We start from the raw sequence: 24,364 nt of genomic DNA on the forward strand, positions 1-24,364 counted from the left end.
TTTAGCACATTGAGAGCGAGAAGGCAGGGAAATGCGAGTGGACACAGGCGTTCTTTGGACCGCGCCTTCTATTGGCTTAAGCTTTGGCTCTTTCACTACAAATATAAGTATTGTAGCATACGACATGGGGAAGAATGAAAGGAGACGATCTTTTTCTTGACACACTTAATTGAACACAACGCAGAAAAAACTGTATACCATTTGCAACCACTACTAACAGTCGTGGTTGCCCAACTTCCCATCATGCATTTGGGTGGAACAGGAGACGATAATTTTCTTAACAGCTTAATTGAACACAATGCAGAACATACTGTATACCATTTGCAGCAACTACTAACAGTCATGGTTACCCAACTTCCCATCGTGCATTTGGGCGGAGCAGGGGACGATAATTTTCTTAACAGCTTAATTGAACACAATGCAGAACATATTGGATACCATTTGCAGCCACCATTGACAGTTATGGTTGCCCAACTTCCCATCATGCATTTGGGCGGAACAGTTAAGTCGCTACAGTATCATTTAGGGTTAGGGAGTTAGGGTTTAGGGTTTAGCACAACAGAAATAATATTCCTATCTCTCAAAAAAATAATGTTCACAAAAAGAAAAGCGCTCAATGCAAAGAGAACTGGCATTCCCAATCAAAATAGCTATGCAAAATACACATAAAACTTAGTCAGTCTTTGCCTTGACTAGATCTGTAATTAATTTAAAACATGCATTAATCTCACGCATGCGTGGAATGACCCACTCATGCGTTGCCTCAAACAGATTACAATGACGCAGTTTTTTGCACATTGAGAGCTAAAAGGCAAACAAAGGCGAGTGGACACAGGCGTTCATTGGACCGCACCGTTTATTGGCAACTCCTTCACAACAAACATAAGTATCATTTAGTGAAAGCACAACAAAAATAATATTCCTATCGCAAAAAAAAAAAATAATGTTCACAAAAAGAAAAGCGCTTCAATCTGTATTAATGAGGCCCTATTTTCACACAGTTAAACAACAATGTACAGAACTGACATTCCCAATCAAAATAGCGATGCAAAATACGCATGAAAATTACTCAGACTTTGGTCAAACTCTATTCAAACATTTCGTTTAGCTCAACAAATACACTGGATGGAAATATTTAGTCACAATATACAGAGTATCAGACGTCTCGTAAGCCAGCACTAAAATTTGCGTGAATCACAATAGACCCAGTCTAAAAAAACAAAAAACAAAACAGGGAGCTACGGCGTCAGTCAAGGCACAAAACACACTCATTGGCTAGATTTCTAAGTAATTTACATTGACACTTTGTGGTGCATTTCAATCACTACCTTACGTAGTTAAAGACACTATGGAAGAACGGCAGGGAGCCCATGTGACGTCCCGCTCGGCGACGTCAACAATGGCGAGCTACTAGTTTATTTTTTGATTGAAAATTTTACAAATTAAAACGAAAACATTAAGAGGGGTTTTAATACAAAAATTACTATAACTTGTACTCAAATTTATCTTTTAAGAACTACAAGTCTTTCTATCCGTTGATCCCTTTAACAGAAAGAATGTTAATGCCATCTTGTGGATTTATTGTTTTAATAAACAAATACAGTACTTATGTACAGTATGTTGAATGTTTATGTCTGTCTTGTGTCTTATCTTTCCATTCCAACAATAATTTACAGAAAAATATGGCATATTTTAGAGATGGTTTGAATTGCGATTAATTACAATTAATTTTTAAGCTGTGATTAACTCGATTAAAAATATTAATCATTTGACAGCCCTAATTCTGACCAATGGAACAGCAGGATCTTACGGTGCGTCGATGGCGTGACTTTTAAAATTTTCACACATTTTTTCGTTAAATGAATTTTGAACGTACTGAAGCTTTGATATCTTCTGGTACCACCGTATATCCTCTTTTAACTCAATGACTGCCTTTCTCGGTGCTCGACGTCCAATCTGTTGGGAAGTTCGTTCATTCGCTGCTAGACCCTCCCACTTCAAACGTATCAGACATCTACCAGTGATAAACTCATTTGATTTCACAACAGAAGGATGAGCTAATACTTGTACATACTCATTACGCCTTTGTCAAGAACAGTCAGAGTACAATAATTCTTTTTTGCCGTGTTGTGCCTGTAGCTAGCCACCAGCTGTTGCCCTGCCGTCCAGCTGGTAATGCCACCCGCGCGTGTGTGCACTGGCGAGCCCTGAGTCGGTCGGTCGGTTGGGAGCAGATGGTCATACCAAGCGAAGTACCGGTCTCCTTTTGTTTTTCCTTTTCTCGTTGATGATTCACGCAAAAAGTAGGTAGAGACTGAAAGAGGAGCGAGGAATAAAAAGCAGCCACAGGACACCATTAGCATGTTAATGAGCTGGACATGAAGAAAGACTCAAAGTCACAACGCGACGAGGGCCAATGACACATGGGTCTAGCCCATGAGGCAACATTGTTAAGTGAGAAATTACTGCTGGAATGAGAAGTTCGAATAAAGTTATTATCAAGGTAGTGATTTTTAATGACAATGAACGATGAATGAACGATGAAATGATGAATACTATCGTATTTTTTGGATTATAAATCACACCTGAGGATAAGTCGCACCAGCCAAAGAATTCCCAATGAAGAGGGGGAAAAAAATATACATTCATACGCACGTACTTAAGTACGTATGTGTGTATATATATATAGATATATGTATATGTATGTGTATATATGTGTATATGTATGTGTATATAATATACTGTATGTATGTATATGTGTATATATATATGTGTGTGTGTGTATATGTATATAATATACTGTATGTATATATATATATATATATATATATATATATATATATATATATATATATATATATATATGTATATTAGGGCTGTCAAAATTATCGCGTTAACTGGCGGTAATTCATTTTTTTAATTAATCACATTAAAATATTTGACGCAATAAACGCATATGCCCCGCTCAAACAGGTTAAAATGACAGCACAGTGCAATGTCCAGTTGTTACCTTGTGTTTTTTGGGAGTTTTGTCGCCCTCTGCTGGCGCTTGGGTGCGACTGATTTTATGAGCTTCAGCCCCCATGAGCATTGTGTAATTATTGACATCAACAATGGCGGGCTGCTAGTTTATTTTTTGATTGAAAATTTTACAAATTTTATTGAAACGAAAACATTAAGAGGGGTTTTAATATAAAATTTCTATAACTTGTACTAACATTTATCTTTTAAGAACTACAAGTCTTTCTATCCATGGATCGCTTTAACAGAATGTTAAAAATGTTAATGCCATCTTGTTGATTTATTGTTATAATAAACAAAAACAGGACTTAAGTACCGTATGTTGAATGTATATATCCATTTTATCCATCTTATCTTTCCATTCCAACAATGATTTACAGAAAAATATGGCATATTTTATAGATGGTTTGAATTGCGATTAATTATGATTAATTTTTAAGCTGTAATTAACTCGATCAAAAATTTTAATCGTTTGACAGCCCTAACATATATATATATTTATACACATACATATACATCGTAATCGTGGCATCTTTTACGTATGATTATTGTGAATAGATGGAAATATTATTTCTACGGATGCTACCAAAATCTTCCACTAGAATAGGGCTTTCCGTCCTTCCTGCTTCAAATGGACTGGACGTCTCCTAGTGATAAACTAATTTTAAATTCAGAGCAGAAGGATAAAACGAGCTTCGCGATTGGACGACCATCATCGTCAAGCCTCACAGTTTAGAAATAGGTGCCCTGTTAAATCTGGCCTCGTCACGTCATCACAGCATTCGCACCGTGTTCACACCCCCAGCGTGAGGGTGTTGCTCCAACGTGGCGCGCACATTCAGTGCTCTGTTTTCATGACACGCTCCTACCGAAGATCACAGCACAACTCCGGAAGTGAAGATTGAATCGACGACAAAAGAAAAAGGGCTGCGCTCCGTCAGATACGTAGCTTGTCTGGGGGGGTTTATTTCACAGTATTGCACAAAGACAAACTGAACTTTAAAACCCAGTAATTGTACATGCTTGATGTACAGATGTAAGACAAATAGCGGTGAAAGTGATGAATGACTACAAAGCAGAAAGGAAAGTTTCACAGTCGAATGTGTTTATTTTATGTTGTTGATAATGGAATATGGTAAATTTCTTAGGTGAACATGAAATGTTGATGCCTTGTTCTACCCGCGTTAAAAAAAAATATTTACATGTCATTTGGAACCATTGATAATTTTCGACCTATTATTATGTATATACGCTATGAGAGTGACTGTCAATGGCAGTGGGAAACAAATCAATCCAGAGATACAGTATAATGAAATTGCAATATACTGTATATATTAAGAGTGTAACGGTATTTGTCCCGTACCGCCACGATACGGGCATCACGGCGCATAAAACAACGGCCGGCATTACGGGAAAAAGAAGACAAAGCAAAACGGACAAAGAAGTTATCATTGATCACTACTGGGAAAGATGGCGAATATACAGAGTGGGAACTATCAAATGCAGTATTACTGACTGTTTTTTTTTTTTTTTTTTAAGTGAATTTATTATTTTAAAATTAGGTTGTTTTTTTTTCTCAAGCCCTAGACTAAAGTCATTGAAACACTGAGAAGGTATTTATTTTTCCTTTAATTAATTTAATTAAACCGATGACAATTTACTTTATATGTTTTGTTCCACAAATGTATTGAGCCTTAAAAGGTGGAAAGGCACTAAGTTATACCAGTGTAACACCATTTACCATATTTTTGCATTATTTCACAGCAGGCCCGAGAATGAAAAGTAGTATTTGGCAAAATTGATTTTGCCATGTTGCATTTTTTTTTTTTTTTGCCATGAAACAAAATGTGTTTTGGCATGTGGCATTTTTTTGGGGCTATGTGGCAAAATGCCTTTTGGCACGTGGTATTTTTTTGCCGTGTGAGAAAATGCATTTTGGCATGTGGCTTTTTTTTTGTTTGCCATGTGCCATTTTTTGGGTGTGTGGCAAAATGCATTTTGCCATGTGGCATTTTTTTGGGTATGTGGCAAAATACATTTTGGCATGTGGCATTTTTTTTGTCATGTGGCAAAATGTATTTTGGCATATGGCATTTTTTTGCCATGTGACATTTTTTGGGGTATGTGGCAAAATGCATTTTGCCATGTTGCATTTTTTTGCCATGTGGCAAAATGTATTTAAGCATGTGGCATTTTTTTGGTATGTGGCAAAATACATTTTGGCTTGTGGCATTTTTTTTCGTCATGTGGCAAAATGTATTTTGGCATGTTGCATTTTTTTGCCATGTGGCAAAATGTATTTAAGCATGTGGCATTTTTTTGCCATGTGGCATTACATTTTGCCATGTGACATTTTTTGGGCTATGTGGCAAAATGCATTTTGGCATGTTTTTTTTTTTTTTTTTTTTTTTTTTTTTTTTTTTTTTTTGGGGGGGGGGCCATGTAGCATTTTTTTGGTATGTGGCAAAATTGATTTTGCCATGTTGCATTTATTTGCCATGTGGCAAAATGTATTTAAGCATTTGGCATTTTTTTGCCATGTGGCATTTTTTGAGGGGTATGTGGCAAAATGTATTTTGCCATGTGGCATTTTTTTGGTATGTGGCAAAATACATTTTGGCATGTGGCATTTTTTTTTTTTTTTTTTGCCATGTAGCATTTTTTTGGTATGTGGCAAAATTGATTTTGCCATGTTGCATTTTTTTGCCATGTGGCACAATGTATTTAAGCATGTGGCATTTTTTTGCCATGTGGCATTTTTTGAGGGGTATGTGGCAAAATGTATTTTGCCATGTGGCATTTTTTTGGTATGTGGCAAAATACATTTTGGCATGTGGCATTTTTTTTTCGTCATGTAGCAAAATGCATTTTGGCATGTGGCTTTTTTTTTTTTTTTTTTTTTTGCAATGTGCCATTTTTTTGGTATGTGGCAAAATGTATTTTGGCATGTGGCATTTTTTTGCTATGTTGGATTTTTTTTTTTGCCATGTGGCAAAATGTATTTTAGCATGTGGCATTTTTTGGGGGTATGTGGCACAATACATTTTGGCATGTGGCATTCAATCCATTTTGCCACATGCAACAAAATGCCACATGCCCTAAAAATGCCACATGCCAAAATACGTTTTGCCACATTTTAAAAAAAAAAATGGCACATGGCAAAATCAATTTTGCCACATACCAAAAAAATACCACATGGCAAAAAATGCCACATGCCAAAATCCATTTTGCCACATACTCAAAAAAAAATGCCACATGGCTTAAAAAATGCCCGCAGGCTGCAGTTTGGACGCACCTGCACTATACCCACACTATTATTTCTCCCTCTTGGACAAAGTAAAACATGTGTTTGACACATAAATGAATCCTCATTTACTATCTGTGTGTTGAAAACAGTGATAAATGGTATGGACGTGCTGATACGTGGTTCTGAGGTACGCAATGTAGAGCGATTCTGTCCCTTCATATCGCGTAGGCATGCCTAAAGACTGAAAAAGAGACAGCTGGGTTGGTGCAATGCAGCGATGCGGTGTGATGCTTGACAGGACACGACTGCATTGCATTAAGGGGCCATTAGCCGTGCGGCTGATGATAAATGGTCTCAGCGTTGCTCAAGTGACAGAGTTTATTTACACTTGACGTATGCGTCTCCTTTAGTACCTTCATGTTGAAGGTTCATCTACATGCTAATGTGTCACAGGCATTTAGCTAAGTTGCAACTTGATCAAAAAGAAGTGAAGCACAGTAGAGATAAAGAGATCAAGCTTTGTGGTTAGGGGTGAATCATCATGTTTTAGTGTCATTGACGGTGAGAGACATCCAATCCAATCCAATCCAATCCAAAGTGTTAATTAAGCCAGCGGATACATTTTTGTTTTTGTTCAAATATTTGTTCTCTGTCACTTTGCAGAGATCTGCCTTCTCACCAAAGGCAGACGGACGGCGAGCGTACGGGCCGACACCTACTGCCGCCTCTTCTCGCTGTCCGTGGACCACTTCAACGAGGTTCTCGAGGAGTACCCCATGATGCGACGGGCCTTCGAAACTGTGGCCATCGACCGATTGGATCGCATCGGTAAGGGTCCTCGTAATGACGACTTTCCCGACTGTATTGAAAAATTGTTTTTTGCCTGTCATTGTGTCATCACTTGTCACACTTTTGCCGTCTTCCCTCCATGAAAGCATCGTGTTCGCCATCTTGTGCCGCATGGCCTTGTTATGCTGTCATTTGTCCTGATGAATTAACACGTGTTGGAACCAGAATTAATCCTTGTAAAAACCAATCTTGATGGCTGGATTAACTGGGGTGGAAGCGCATGCCGCCGTCCTGGAGGGGGTCGGGGGAGGCGTTGACCTCACCTACCCTCACTGGACGCCAGCGACTGGATGGAAGCTAACCTTACATGCATGTGTTGTGTGGCCCTCTCCCCACTCATCTGCACTCCTGGGTATGAGCAGCACCCCACCCCAGAATAAGAGGGTTCTAAATCAGGCGTGGGGAACCTCAAATATCGTGAAAGCAATTGATAAAAAAGGCCTACTCATATCAAACCAAAAGAATGCTGATCAAACATGTTTCTTTGACGTTGCATCATATATATTTTTTTAAAATCAATTTAGTATGACCCAAGGACTTTATGGCCCCTAATAGGAAAAAGGTTCCCCACCCCTGCTCTAAATCAACTTAATACTAGATGAAAGCCAGTGACAGGAAACAGGAAGTCGCTTCAGGCTGGAACATCCTCACTTTCCTTTCGAAAAGAAAACAAAAAAAATCCAGCTGAGCTCAGCTAAAACAGTGCTTTTTTTATTTTCAAATATAAATCAACACAACTTGGCTATTGAATTAGCTATGTAAGAATTTAAAAGGGGCACATGTATGAAATAAAATGGGCAATAATTTTCGCAAATTTGTGTCATTTCACTGTAGTTTCGATTGGCTACCAATGAAATATTCTCCTTTTACAGTGGAACCTCTTGTTTAGTTAGTGTTCATAGGAAATAATGGCAACTACAATGAATGTACAGCCAAAAGAAATATTGTCTGGTAAGAGCCATAAGATATAATATTTTGGAGTGAATTGCAGCCAATAAATTAATTTGATAATCCACTCCAATGAAGAAATACAACGGTCAAAAATCATATGAAAGGGCAGAATGAGTTAACACGTTCACAAAACAACATTGTAATGATATAAAATTGTCAAATAATTCATGAAACATTTCAAAAAATGTTGTTCCTTTATCAAAACCAGTCGAGTAGTGTCTCTCAAAAGATGGTCCTTTAGTCAGGCATGAAAATCTCTCACCTCTCGGCGAAATTCGCCGATTTGAAGTCAAAAGAGTTAATTTCACAGAGGTTTATTGGTCATCAACACGCCATAGAATTACAGTTCAGACATACAAAAAAAAAGGAAACACATCTATATTAAACACTCAACGTTAGCATTGCTACATTGAGACTAATGGGAAAAAAAGACAACCTACTTTAGTCTGCTATAAAACATTGGCAGTCTTCTCCAAAACGCAAACTTGCGGTTAAAATGTGACACTTCAAACACGAAAAATCGCTGGTTAACAGCATTTGCAAACGAAAAAAATGAAAGAAAAAAATGATTACTGACACTACATGCAATGACAAAAAGAGCTTTTTTTGCCGAGTGTAAACGTTACGATTAGCGGTTTAGAGAACGTACTTCCGGTGAACATTTTAAAATAAAACCACGTCATGTTTGTCATATAAATAACGATTTCTGGAGTTAGTCCCACATACTTCAGAATTAATATTATAATATGTAAATACTATAACACTACAGAATTCAGATTCTACACTAAGGATAGCTTTAAAATGACACTCTTTATGAAAAATATGATTGGCAATGAATAATTATTATAATTATTATAATACTACTATATATACTGTAGTAGTATACTATAATAAAAAATGCTTTTTTTTTTTTTTTAAGAATTCTTTTGAATAATGTTGGAAAGGCGAAGTCATTGCTCCGAATCTGTTTAAATTCCATTCTTTTGCACTAGTAAATGCTATCAGCATTTGACCTCATTGTTTATGTGTGATTAATTATTGTTATTTACATGCTTATTTGTACTTTAATAGAATTTAAGTGTTCCGAAATGTTTTCGTGAAGTAATAAGCGTCAGCAAAAATTTCAATTTCAAATTTAGATTAGTCGACTAATCGTAAAAATAGTCGGCTGACTATTCGGAGAAAATTAGTCGTTTGGGACAGCCCTAGTGTACAGGAACATATTTCCTCCACACCCTTCTCGCCTTTTTAAGCACTGACCAATTTTCATGCATGTTTAGTGGTACAGAACTGAATCTGTTCAACTACGGTAGTTGTATTTAAGTACAGTGATCCCTCGAAACTTCGCGCCCTCAGTCCATCGCAGATTTTTTTCCGGTCGTACGACAGTCTTATGACGCCGCTGTCAAATAAAGTGTTACCTATTAACGCAAATAAAACAACAAATAAGCCGCACTGGACTGTAAGTCACAGAATTCAAAATGAGGGGAAAAAAGTAGGAGTCTGACAATTAGGGTACTAAATATACATGTTGATCAGACTAGATAGACGTTTGAACTTCAATTGTATTGTGTCAAGTGTTTTATTCTTATAATGCGTGTTGTTTTGAACATAAGTGTACCTATGTGTCTAACAGCTAGGCATATGCCAGTCTGAGATTTTGACGGTATTATGACCATAAGCAAAAATACCGGGATTTTTTTGGTATCACGGTATTGCAATTATAGCTCTAAAATGTGTTATTTTGAGATGTGTGTGGGAAAAAAAGTTTTCTATTGAACAGGATTTTTTTGTTTTTCACGACATATTTGCAAATTTGCTGATGTTTATGGCGGAAGACTTTACAAAAGTAGGCTAATGGTAGAGAGGAAACCAGTTAGCCGTCTTAGCATGGTAACTAGCCACGTTATCTTCCTCGTTAACAACCTTAAGTTAGAGTATTTCTTTTACCATCGCTAAATACACTAAAGTGAACTCTCGTAGCTGGTGGGAAATGTTCATGACGGCGTTTACTTACCCTAAATTTTATGTAAAGTGACAGATGATTGTCACGTAATTGTGAAATCATGTTGGAAGTGTTGCCTGCACGTCAGCTGTCCTTCATCCTCTAAGCCGTGGCCGTCTGTTTCTTTTCGGTAGCCGAAGTACTCCCTTACTAGTGACTTTGTCTATTTGTAAGGGGGGAAATCGCAGGTTTAGTTTCAACACCATCAGCAATTATGTCCATTCTACAACACAGCGACAAACACAGGACAGAACAATAACTGGAAGGGGATGGGTAAGCACTGCCGCTTCAAGCCATGGATTTATCGCTACATTTTTGGGACGTCAAAAATGGCTAATAGCGTAACTACAGTATGACGGAAAATTTTAGTGGTTTTGAAACCGTGATGTTTTCATACCACGTTAAACCTTGAAACCGGTAACGGCACATGCCTAGTTACAGCTTTACAAATTGTCAAAAGTGAAAAAGTAAAAAGCTTCAAAAAGCACAATTGCCTTGTTTGCTGTCTTTTAAGATGAACAACTACACATTTAGTGAGGACCAAACACGCCATAATAATAAAGTAAAGTAATAAAAAACAAGATACTGTGAGGTACAATAAGGTACTGTTTAGGGCTGCAGCTATCGATTATTTTAGTAGTCGATTAATCGATGAACCATTAGTTCGAATAATCGACTAATCGGATAAGGAACATCAAAAATTAAATTACCTGAGCTGAGACTCAAACGGTGTAAAAAAATAAATGAGGATTTATGTACAACAAAAGAACAATTGGCTATCTTACATAGCAAAAGTCCGCTAGTTTAAATGCTATAAAATGCTAACTTTTTTACAATGTTCTTAACAAATGTTTCAGACACATATTCCCACGAAAATAGGCTAAATATACCTAAACTAAATTATGAATGCATTAAAAAAAAAAACATTAGCTCAAACAAAAGCTTATGTTGGTCTTAACAGGGAGCACCTGGATTCAGCCATGTGAAATGCGGCAGGCTAGAAGGCAGTGTATCCACCCAAATCAATAAAACTAAATGCAAACACTTTCAATACAAACCATTAAAACACCACTTAAATTAAAGCAGCAAAATTTAATTCGGATCTTTTTTTCTAATCGAATACTCAAGTTAATCGATTAATCGTTGCAGCACTAGTACTGTTTATGCGACTAAGAAAAGAAAAAAAAACAGCTGGAGACAAAATGGTGAATATGACGTTGTAAAGTCGAAATCAGGTAAGTCGAGTTACCCGGGGACTACCTGTATTTGATCAGGATACTCATGTCAAAATAATTTGCTCAGGCTGAAAGTGTAATCTAATTGGATCAATATTTTTAGTGTCCATGAAAATCAATCATAATTTTAATCCAAACTCTGCTCGCATTATAGAAATTTTGTCCATGTTTACCTAGCCAATCAAGCAAAAAACTGTCGAAGACCATTTTCTCATCAATCACAATAAACATAAATACTATTCCTCAATCTTCTTCCGTTAAAACCTGTTTTCTGTTGCCTTCAAACTTAAGAGGTTCCACTGTATTATACAAATAAACATTCATTTCTTGAGAATCTTTCTCTGTTACGATAATACAGAAAAACAACAACACATTTTGTTGTGGGGCGACGTCTGTTGCGCTGATTACCCCGAAAACATGAAAGGGTTCGCTGGCTGTGCGTCTCCACGTTTCCCCACAACGCTGCTCACTCGGCTGGGCGGCTGGAGCCATGCCCAGCGTCTTCCTCCGACCATACGCTCAGCTCACCGTTGTTTTCAGCTAATTACACGCTCACACAAGCAACCAAAGCACATTGTGTATCTGTGTTTTGTCATATAGCTCCCTGAGAATAATGTACAGTGATTTAAGTCTTAAAACCCACTGTTTCAATTGTTTTTTTATTTGCTAAAAGTTTGCAATGTGCCTATTGTGTTGTCAGTAGTGGAGCTGCAATATGTACCTGTTCCTGTTGCTTGTCACTGTCATGTCCATGTATTTGTGCGTCCTTTAACACGTCAATACGCCCGATCGTGGTCTTATTACAACGAGTTAGTGTAACCGTGTCAGGACACTCTGCTCCAGTGCAACACAACACATTGATTAGCGGCACTTTATCCAAGGCGACACCTGTTTTTCCATGTAATGAAGGCAACCTTTTCTCCTCGGAGTAAAGTCCATGTTCCGTAAACGTTACGCGCTTTGAAGACACTTTTATGTTTGGAGGGTGTTTTTCAAAATGCATTTAAAGGGAGTCCTCAAGTTACGAACGAGTTTTGTTCTTACGCTGGCAACGTAACCCAAATTTCCGCGTAAGTCACTGTGAAGGTCGAAATTTACATCAAAATGCTTTGTTAAAAAAACTAAAATATATTGCAATTAAAAATTAAGATACTGTACTTACTAGGGTTGTTCCGGTCATGTTTTTTTGCTCCCGATCCGATCCCGATCGTTTTAGTTTGAGTATCTGCCGATCCTGATATTTCCCGATCCGATTGCTTTTTTTTTGGTCCCGATTCAATTCCAATCATTCCCGATAATTTTTCCCGATCATATACATTTTGGCAATGCATTAAGAAAAAAAATGAATAAAACTCGGACGAATATATACATTCAACATACAGTACATAAGTACTGTATTTGTTTATTATGACAATAAATCCTCAAGATGGCATTTTCTTTATTAACATTCTTTCTGTGAGAGGGATCCACGGATAGAAAGACTTGTAATTCTTAAAGGATAAATGTGACTTTGTACATTGTGACTAAATATTGCCATCTAGTGTATTTGTTGAGCTTTCAGTATATTATACTGTAGCCATGCCCAAATGCATGATGGGAAGTGCAACCATGACTGTGCTTAGTGCTACCAATTGATGTATCTTCTCTGCGTTGGGAAATAAAATAGGGTGTTAAGAAAAAGATCAATTACTACCTTGCTTCCCCATATTGCTTCCCACGATATTTCCAATCGCAGGGAGAGGGACTGTAAGGCTTTAGCCATTTAAAACAAGTCTCCAAAGGCTGCCAAAATTCACTATACTCATTTTACGCTGCCTTTTAGCTCTCTATAAAGGTAAAACGGCGCCATTACAGATTGAGCGTGACAATGCGTGAGTGGGTCGTGCAGCGCATTTATTAATTGCGTTAAATATTTTAACGTGATACATTTTTTAAAAAATTAATTACCTCCGTTATCGGGATAAATTTGATAACCCTATCTTAGGTGGAAATAGGACGAAGGTTTTACTGCATACAACGAGGCAGCACCATGCATGCACTTTGAAACGCTGAGGGAAAAAAAAATCAATGGATAAAATTAGTGTAACTTTGGCTTGTAATATTTACGTAAAATGAATTATAATTGCCCGTTTTTTGCTTTTTACCAAGGATCTAGACTGTTTTACGTTCATAACTATAGAAATTCTGCGATTTAAGCATTTATATACAGTGCCCTCCATAATTATTGGCACCCCTGAAAAATATGTGTTTTTTAGCTTCTAATAATTTTTTTTTAAATTCAAATAATATGGGACCTTAATGGAAAAAAAGAGAAAAATCCAGCCTTCAATACAAGTGCATTCATTCACTGGGGAAAAAATCCCACATAAAGAAAAAATTATTTGACATCAAATAATGTGTGTCACAATTATTAGCACCCCTGGTGTTAATACTTTGTACAACCCCCTTTTGCCAACAAAACAAGGTCTGGGGACTGAGATGGCCATGGGAGGAGCTTGATTTTGTGTCTGGTGAACCATTTCTGTGTAGATTTAGACATATGTTTAGGGTCATTGTCTTACTGAAAGACCCAGTGACGACCCATCTTCAGCTTTCGGGCAGAGGGCAACAGATTTTGATTTAAAATGTCCTGGTATTTCAAAGCATTCATGATGCCATGCACCCTAACAAGGTTCCCAGGGTCTTTGGAAGCGAAACAGCCCCACAGCATCACTGACCCACCCCCATACTTCACAGTGGGTATGAGGTGCTTTTTAGCATGCGCATCTTTCGTGGCTTTTTGGCAACAAACACTCTAAGTGGGTCTGGTGTGCCACGAAAGATGCGCATGCTGAAAAGCACCTCATACCCACTGTGAAGTATGGGGGTGGGTCAGTGACGCTGTGGGGCTGTTTCGCTTCCAAAGGCCCTGGGAACCTTGTCAGGGAGCATGGCATCATGAATGCTTTGAAATACCAGGACATTTTAAATCAAAATCTGTTGCCCTCTGCCCGAAAGCTGAAGATGGGTCGTCACTGGGTCTTTCAGCAAGACAATGACCCTAAACATATGGCCAAATCTACACAAAAATGGTTCACCAGACACAAAATCAAGCTCCTCCCATGGCCATCTCAGTCCCCAGACCTTGTTTTGTTGGCAAAAGGGGGTTGTACAACATATTAACACAAGGGGTGCGAATAATAGTGACACACATTATTTGATGTCAAATAATTTTTTCTTTATGTGGGATTTTTTTCCCCACTGAATGAATGCACTTGTATTAAAGGTTGGATTTTTCTCTTTTTTTTTTTCATTAAGGTCCCATATTGTTTGAATTAATATGTGTGTGTATATATATATATATATATATATATATATATATTAGAAGCTAAAAAACACATCTTTTTCAGGGGTGCCAATAATTATGGAGGGCACTGTATACAAGAAATTTCAACTTAAGAAGCTCTTTGATTCTTGACGGCCGCCATGTTGGATTACACAATAACGTAACTTTTGCATGAAATGTTCACATAAAATGAACGATTACCGCCCGTTTATTTTGCTTTTAACCAAGAATCTAGACTGTTTTACGTTCACATCTATATAAATTCTGCGATTTAAGTATTTATTGAGAAGACTTTTCAACTTAAAAAGCTCTTTGTTTTGTGATGGCCGCCATGTTGAATTTTGTATCCCTACACAAAAGCGGAATTCAACCTAAATAAGTTGTGATTGTATATAGAAAAACGCTAATTTTGCTTTTGCTGACTAAAATTAAGATGATTCTGCATGCTTTCCTCAAGTATTAAGTTTCTGATGTGAAAATCGAATGATTTATTAGCTGCTGAAAACTTAGTTTAAAAAAAAAAAAAAAAAAAAAAAATTAAGTTGCTATTTTGGGCAAAAACTGATATGTTAAATATTGTTATTGATCCTGAAAATATAGGTTATTATCTCTGCATTTGGTGATTTTTTTTGTGTGTGTCTAACGTAAAATTTTACATTTTTATAGCCATTTTAAGTTTTGTTATACTTGTATAAAAAAATAATCGGGATTTTATTAGGGAACGGCTTTGAATTTTTGGGGTTTTTTTATGTCGCTGCTCATGGAGAGTCATATGCCTGAGAGAGGTGCCTGTTTTGGCTTTAGCTCGCTAGCGGCTTTGTTTTTGAAAATATTTGATTTTTTTAAAAATAGGCTCCCTACGGATCGGCCCCGAGCCCCTTATCGCCTCAACTGATAGTGAAGTCTATGGGCATGAGGAACATACTAATGAAGTTGAGCATCTCGTATTGCTGGCACAATCCCCAGACCTTTACATTATTGATCATTTATGGTCAGGTTTAAAGATTCAATTAAGACGTCGATTTCCACCACAATCTTCTCTAAAAGAGCTCGAGGGTATTCGAACTGAAGAATGGCTCAAAATTCCTTTGGAAACAATTGCATGTTGTATGAAACAATACCTCGGAGAATTGAAGCTGGCAAAAAGTGGACCTACACAGTATTAAATAGTTTTTGTAGATTTTTTAAAGGTGTTTCCATTATTTTGTCCAACCCCTGTACGTGCAGATTAAAGTAATATTACTATAAAAGCCGTAAAGTTACGATATTAAAGTCGCAAGAACCAAGGATTGAAAATGTGGACCATGAAACGCTAGAGACCACCGGTAAAATGGTGAGCGGAGTTTCAATTTGTCCCACTAAAGACGCTAATTATACAACAGAGCCACCACCGGTGTCTTGCCAATGTAGTTACTCCCGTCAAAAATTGTGTCCCCTGGCCGCGGGAGTGCACACACACACATTAGTGTTTTGTCGACTTTTAATTAATGAGATAACAATTAATTGAAGCCAGAAAAGAACCACAGTTACATATTTTAGACATCGACGTTTTTTAAACGGAATAACTCCAAACAGGACTTGAATTACAGTAATAACAGTTAGAGGTCAGCCTACGAATAAAACAGTGAAACATTGCCTTTTTTACGTTGACTACGTATGTTACATTATAAAACAGAAAAAAAGTTTGTTTTTTTATGGACGGGCCATGTTTTAAAACCTGGTAGATAACTACATCACCAAATCACGGAAATCAAGCAAATCAGTGCAGCGCAGAGGCTTCATTTTGGACTGGGGTAACTACATTGGCACGGTACTGGCGGGCGTACCATATTCAATGGATGACGATCTTGAAGAAAAGTATAGCCTAAGCAGCCTGATTTAAAATTCCCCTCAAGAATGATGGGAAACAAAAACAACGCTCATTTTCAACTTTTTATTAATATAAAGTTGAAACTTTAATCCATAAAATAAAATAAAACTTTATATAAAGTTTTATTTTATTTTATTGCTGACACTGCGTTTCGTTGTGTCATCAACATATTGTGCCTCCCTGCCCCAAAAGTCAAACTCCGCTTATGGTTCGGACTGGGCCACATAATTGACACACCTGACAGTTTGCTGTGGCAATGGAGGCGTCATCCAGCATAGAAAGACGCCACAGACAGTCAAATCCCATTTGAGCTGTTCAGACTGAGAAGCATCTTGTCCACATCGGACTTGAAACTACCTCACAAAAATCTGATTTCTGATTACAAAATAGCCATTTAGTTTCAATCTGGATGGGCTAAAAATTCTCATTTTGCCTGCCAGTCTGAACAAGGCCTAAAAAGCAGAGGAGGTACGCGCATCACAAACTCGAATCGTCGTAGGCCAAGGGCATCGTAACCCGAGGACTCCCTCTGTTTACAAGAAAGACCGTTTGGTTGCACTCCTAGGAAGCTCTGTCAGTGCCATTGATGATAATAGACGTCCAATCGTGGCTGTTTTCATTAGAGCTGCAACGATGAATCACATAACTTGAGTAATTCGATTAGAAAAACGCTTCGAAGCAAATTTTGCTGCTTCGAATATTCGGGTAATTAGAGTGGCGTTGTAATGGTTTGTTTTGAAAGTGTTTGCACTTAGTTTTATTGATTTGTGCAGATACACTGCGCTCTAATGCAACAGTGGGTATGACGTAATTCATTTAACATGGCTGAATCCAGCTCCTTGTTAAGACCAATATAAGCTAATGTTTTTAATGCATTTTTAAATTTTTGAATGAAAGTGAAATTCTGCATAGTTTGAAGAAACACTCGGGAATTATATTTTGTGTTAGAGCTATTTTGAAAGTGATATGTTCCTAATCCAATTACTCGATTATTCGGACAACTAATTGATAGATTAATCGACTGCTAAAATACAGTAATCGATAGCTGTAGCTTGATCAATTTGCTGTGAATTTACCGTATTGGCCCAAATATAAGACGGTGTTTTTTGCATTGAAATAAGACTGAAAAAGTGGGGGTCGTCTTATATTCACCGTCTAGACGTTATACCCATTCACGACGCTAGATGGCGCCAAATATCATTAAAGCAATGTTCTGTCATGACAGATCTCAGCAAGTTTAAGCAGTTTGCATTCTTTTATTGCAATGTTTTTCCTTATTCAGATTTGTTTTAAGACTACAGTTACAATTAGACTTCACTTTGACGGTCAATGCAGTTGTTGCAATTTTGTTGTTTTATCACAATAGATTGGTTTATTTACATTTCAAAATCCAGAAGCCATTCATTTACGAATGTGATCGCACTTTAGTTTACATATTTAAATGTTCAGATATTAAGATTTGAATGAGGCAAAATAACATGCTTTTTCTCTGAAATATGTTCTTATAATCATTTGTTTCAGATGTACTGTAATTATTTTCTGTATAAAAATTAATTTGGTGTTCAAAAAGTCTTTTTTCAAGCTTGAGTTTTGAAAAAGGGGGTCATCTTATAATCAGGGCCGTCTTATATTCGGGCCAATACGGTAAATTGGTTAGAATGATCATTCGCTCCAGCCCTGCTAGTTCAAATGAATTGGATGTCTATCCCCATCAATGGCAGCCAATAGAGTTAATCACCAAATCAGAGAATGGAGTGTTTTTATACTATGTGTAGCAGAAAGACATAGAAAACGGCTATTGTGAATTTTGCCGTCTCGCTCTTTGTTTTGTTTAAGTGAGTCGTATATGCTGCCATTTCAACGGAAGTAAAGAAAGTGGCTAGAATTCAGTGTCATTTAAATTATTTTAGGATATATTCAATGACAAACTATCCAAAGAATAGTCGGAATATCACATTGTTATACAATGATGGAAGTCCAAGGAGACAGGGTTGCATTCTTTAGTTTGGCGGGAAAAAAAGGCATCTAAATTTGTCTCCGCGCAGCCTTTCACAACACGATGCCCTTTAATCTGTGTGGAAAATGTGCATTTGCCCTTTTTCTTGTTATATTTAAAAGACAAAATAGACAGCTTCGCACTCTGAGTGACACATTTCAGAGCGGCCTCACTTCCTGTCTCGCCCACCATCACCAAAGAGGGGAGTTTGTCTCATACAAGGGAAGACGCGTGCGTTGTCATGACTGTATCGTTTCTCTTTCTCTATTTATATTTATATATGAACTGCATTTGGTTCCATGCTTGTCTTGCATTGATTCAAGGAAAAAAAAAAAGCAAAGCAAAGTAACGTGTTGCACATTTGATCTTTTATCTATCTAAAAATCACCTGACCAGGAGTCCGTCTTGAGACGAGCTCATCTCGTTTTCAAGAGTGTCCTGGCCGACGAGTAGGCACCAGGTAAACACTTCATTCCAGTTGCAACATTCGAACAGCGTCTTTCAAACAAAACAAAAAAAAGACAAAAAGTGAATCTATAGAGGCTGGCTTAGTTGGACCTACCCGTAAATTCATCCTCCAAGAGCTTGTTTTCCCCTACCCCTTCCCTCTACACATAATGCTAATTCATCCACAGTAGTACCTGTATGGACACATAACCAATGTCAACACGGGAGACAATCCAGGAAACAAAGATACCCCATTCACATGCCATATTCTTATTTTTGTATGCTTTCACAGCTGAATTATTGCTCAGATCTGATTTATTTTGTGTTTTATAGGATCAAACTTTGCAGATTAGCAAAACTTGATCAACATCATTACATGTGGTTTTTGTTACATTAAATTTTGATGGTGGGACTAAAGTATGACGGTAATGCTTTATTTGACGGTAGGTTCATAAGACTGTCATCAGGCCGTCATTATTATGATATGATAACAGATGCCATTAAGTGTTATCCGGCAAATTATTGTCTTTTTTTTCCCCCACCATAGACTTCACTATAAGTTGATGAGATGGCTCTTACAGACATTGCGCCACGGCTTCCCGTAAGGGGCCGGGTCAGGCGGAGCGTCGCGGTGGCTTTCACTGCGATGAACTCAAACACTGCGTCCTAACGCCAGATTTAGGTGGAAATAGGATAAAGGTTTTACTGCGTGCAAGCAGGCAGGAGTGTCTCGAGAGTGATTTGGTTGAAGATTCAAGGTCATCATTACATAAGATAGCACCATGCATGCACTTTGAAACGTGAAAAAAAAGATATGAATGGAAAACGTTCTCATAACTTTAGCTTGAAATATTTATGTAAAATGAATGATAACTGCCCTGGTTTTTGCTTTAGACCGGGGGTCCCCAAACTACAGCCCGGGGGCCAGATACGGGCCGCCTCCACATTTGGTCCGGCCCCTGAACAATTTTTTTTTTTTTTTTTTTAACTTGTGTTATTTATTTCCTGGCTTTTTCTGTGAAGAAGCCAGGCAGGGTTATTTAGTTATTATCTATTTATTTAATAGTGTTATTATTATATTATATTTAGGGGTGGCAAACGATTAAATTTTTTAATCGAGTTAATTACTGCTTAAAAATTAATCTCAATTCAAACCATCTACAGTATAAAATATGCCATATTTTTCTGTAAATTATTGGTGGAATGGAAAGATAAGACACAAGATGGATATATACATTCAACATACGGTACATAAGTACTGTATTTCGGAATGGAAAGATAAGACACAAGGTGGATATATACATTCAACATACGGTACATAAGTACTGTATTTCTTTATTATAACAATAAATCAACAAGATGGCATTACCATTATTAACATTCTGTTAAAGCGACCCATGGATAGAAAGACTTGTAGTTCTTAAAAGATAAATGTTAGTACAAGTTATAGAAATTTTATATTAAAACCCCTCTTCATGTTTTCGTTTTGATAAAATTTGTAAAATTTTCAATCAAAAAATAAATTAGTAGCCCGCCATTGTTGATGTCAATAATTACTTACACAATGCTCATGGGTGCTGATGCCTATAAAATCAGTCGCACCCAAGCGCCAGCAGAGGGCGCCAAAACTCTGAAAAACACAACAAGTACACATTTCACTGTGCAGTCATTTTAATCTGTTTGAGCGGGGCATTTGTGCGTTAAATGCGTCAAATATTTTAACGTAATTGATTTTAAAAATTACCGCCCGTTAACGCGGTAATTTTGACAGCCCTAATTATATTATATTATATTATATTATATTATATTATATTATTATTTTTATTTTATTTTTATTTTATTTACTTTTGTTCCGTGAGGAATCCAGAAAGGGTTATTTGATTGTGGCTTTCTGAAAAACAATCATTTTTTATATTTTTACATTACGCCTGCAATCGTCACACTTTTTCTGTTACAAACAGACCCCGGCCCCTCATCAGAGAAGGAAAAAGTTATGTGGCCCTCACAGGAAAAAGTTTGGGGACACCTGCTTTAGACCAAGAGTCTGGACTGTTTTACGTTCATATATATGTAAATTCTGGGATTTACGCATTTATTTACAAGAATTTTCAACTTAAAAAGCTCTTTGCTTTGGTATGATCGCAATGTTGGATTTTGGATCAGTACACAAAAGTGTAACTTTACATTCAAATAATCAGGTAATTTTCGGCCAACTGCCCTTTTTTGGGGGGGGTATAATCTGGACATTTCTGCATCCATTAATTTTTTATTTTTTTTACCTTTACATTTTTTATTTTATGTCACATTTCAATCTAAATATCGACGAGGGGCATATCGCCAGCAAGATGTGCTGAGGCAATAATTACATCGGAATCACCGAAATAAGTTGTGATTGTATATAGAAAAATGCAATTTGCTTTTGTTGAGTAAAATTAAGATGATTCTGCATCCTTTCCTCAGGTATGAAGTTCCTAATGTGAAAATTGAGTGATTTATTAGCTGTTGAAAACGTACGTCAAAATTGCACACACAAAAAAAAAATTAAGTCGCTATTTTGGGCAAAGACTTAATATTAGGGCTGTCAAACGATTAACATTTTTAATCGAGTTAATCACAGCTTAAAAATTAATTAATCGTGATTAATTGCAATTCAAACCATCTATAAAATATGCCATATTTTTCTGTAAATTATTGTTGGAATGGAAAGATAAGACACAAGACGGATATATACATTCAACATACTGTACATAAGTACTGTATTTGTTTATTATAACAATAAATCAACAAGATGGCATTAACATTAACATTCTGTTAAAGCGATCCATGGATAGAAAGACTTTTAGTTCTTAAAAGATAAATGTTAGTAAAAGTTATAGAAATTTTATATTAAAACCCCTCTTAATGTTTTCGTTTGAATAAAATTTGTAAAATTTTCAATCAAAAAAAACAAACTAGTAGCTTGCCATTATTAATGTCAATAATTACAGATGGTGCTTAAACCCATAAAATCAGTCGCACCAAAGCGCCAGCAGAGGGAGACAAAAAACACAAGTAACAAGTGGACATGACACTGGGCTGTCATTTTAATCTTGTTGAGCGGGGCATGTGCGTTAATTGCGTCAAATATTTTAACGTGATTAATTTAAAAAATTAATTACCGCCCATTAACGCGATAATTTTGACAGCCCTACTTAATATATTTTAAATATTGCTATTGGTCCTGAAAATATAAGCGATTGTCTCTGCATTTGGTGATTTTTGTGCATCTAGCGTAAAATCTGAGAATTTTATAGCCATTTTATTTTGTTATACTTATATAGAAAATATTTTATTTTATTGGGGAACGACTCATTTATGCCTAAAGGAGGTGCCTGTTTTGTTTTTTGGTCGCTAGCGGCTTTAGTTTTGAAAATATTTGAATTTTGAGTTTTTGAAAATAGGCCCCCTACGGAGCGGCCCTGTTGCCAGTCAACTAATAGTGAAGTCTATGACTGGGCCTTGTTTCACTCATGTTTGTTTTCAATGCAATTTTCATATTTGTTGCTGATGTTCATATTTGTGTTCATACATGTTTTGTACATTCATTTATTTATGTTTGTTTATTTGTGGGGTTTTCAGTGTTTTCAAGGGTGGTAATTTGTGTAGGTTGAGCTAATCACTTTATTATTTTTTTTTCAGTTACAATTTTGGTCATTATTTAGTAAAACATGAGCTTTGTTGATGTTTTTTTTTTTATTATTATGAAATCTGTCGTTCAAAAGGCTAAATCATAACCGACACATTGTTTTGACGTCAACCAGGTGTATTTAATACAACATTCTGATCAAGTACTTAACAGTATGTTGCTGAATCTTTAGCTTATGACTCACGGTAAGTTGCTAAATTGCTGTATAACATTCTGACATTGTTTTACAAAAATAGTGTTTTTTTTGTTTTGTTTTTTAATGCAAAACTGTACTTGTAACTACTTCAAACTGGCCAAAAAAATCGGCCCATGGCTGATTTGACTGATAAGAGTAGTTGATTGATTGCATGAAAATCGAGTGCATTAGTTGTCTACAACCGGCAAAGGCACTACTGATTTACTGTGATTTGATTTTTAAAGAACAAAAAGTATTACAGGGTTTAGTTGGCGATGATTGTAACGAAATTAATCTTAATTACGAGTTAATATGAGTTATGCCCACTAAAAAAATTACCGTATTTTTCGGACTTTATGTCGCACCTGAGTTTTAGTCGCATTGGCCAAAGAATGAACAATGAAGAGGAAAAAAACATTTATAAGTCGTACTGGAGTATACAGTGGGGAGAACAAGTATTTGATACACTGTCAATGGGAAAACCCATTGGAAGTGTATCAAATACTTGTTCTCCCCACTGTAAGTCGCGTTTTTGAGAGTCATTTTTTGTAATTGATCAAAAACCAAGAACAAACATTTTGTAGTTTGTCGTTCATTTCGGTAATCGATTAATCTATCGATTAGTTAGTTCTAATAATCGAGTAATCGTAGTACCAGCATTTCATGTGTTGCAGAATAAATTTTAGGAGATGTAACACAAAGAAACAAATGTTAATGCCTGCAGTAACATTTATTTTGGCTTGATTAGTTAAATGCGAATACAAAGTAGCATAACTGAGTATTTCTTTAGACTATGCAGAGTTGCATTTTCATTTCACAAGAGAAATAAAAATAATAATAGTAATAATGACCTGAGCTTCGCTTCAAACCGTATGAAAAAAATAAAGAAATAAATCAGCTTCTAAGTATAGCAAAGGAGCAATTGGCTAACTCACATGGCAAAAATCAGCTAGCTTAAATGCTATAAAACGCTAACTTTTTTTTTTTTTTTTTTACAAAGTTCTTCACAAATCATTCAAACACATATTCCCACAAAAAACTGCTAAATATACGTCTAAACTAAATAATGAAGCATAAACAAACATAGTAGCTCAAACAAAAACATACCTTATGTGTGTCTTAACAGGGAGCAGCTAGATTCAACCATGTTAGACAAGTTATGGCATATTGACTGTTGCCACTAGAGGGCAGTGTAACCATCCAAATCAATTAAACTAAATGCAACAAATTCAAAACAAGCTATTACAACGTCTAATTAAACGAATCCTCGAAGCAGCAAAATTTAATTTGATGCTTTTTTTCGAATCTAATTACTTGAGTTAATCTATTAATCGTTGCAATCGTTGTTAAAATGCAGAACAACAGGCTAAATAAACCTGTTAACGTGACATATTAAGTTTTTCGGGTGACCGTAGCCTAAAAACACACAACATGATGGGCTGAGTGAAAAAAAAAAACATATAACTCACACTTGAGTATAAGTTGCAGACCCAGTCAAACTATGAAAAAAGTACAATTTATAGTCCAGAAAATACGGTACATAATTTTGTCCAAGAAG

The 24,364-nt window shown here is 36.4% G+C and overlaps 1 protein-coding gene across 1 annotated transcript in view; it reads left to right on the top strand.

The window, feature by feature from the left end:
• The window catches only part of LOC130905970 (potassium/sodium hyperpolarization-activated cyclic nucleotide-gated channel 1), a 203,151-nt gene that overhangs the window by 170,111 nt on the left and 8,676 nt on the right, over positions 1-24,364 (top strand). Inside the window, exon 7 of the mRNA XM_057819798.1 lies at positions 6,932-7,096. Coding sequence (XP_057675781.1) covers positions 6,932-7,096 — 165 coding nt within the window. The remainder of the gene's footprint in view (positions 1-6,931; positions 7,097-24,364) is intronic.

The sequence above is a fragment of the Corythoichthys intestinalis genome, chromosome 17 (assembly GCF_030265065.1).
Source record: "Corythoichthys intestinalis isolate RoL2023-P3 chromosome 17, ASM3026506v1, whole genome shotgun sequence".
NCBI classification, from domain to species: domain Eukaryota; kingdom Metazoa; phylum Chordata; class Actinopteri; order Syngnathiformes; family Syngnathidae; genus Corythoichthys; species Corythoichthys intestinalis.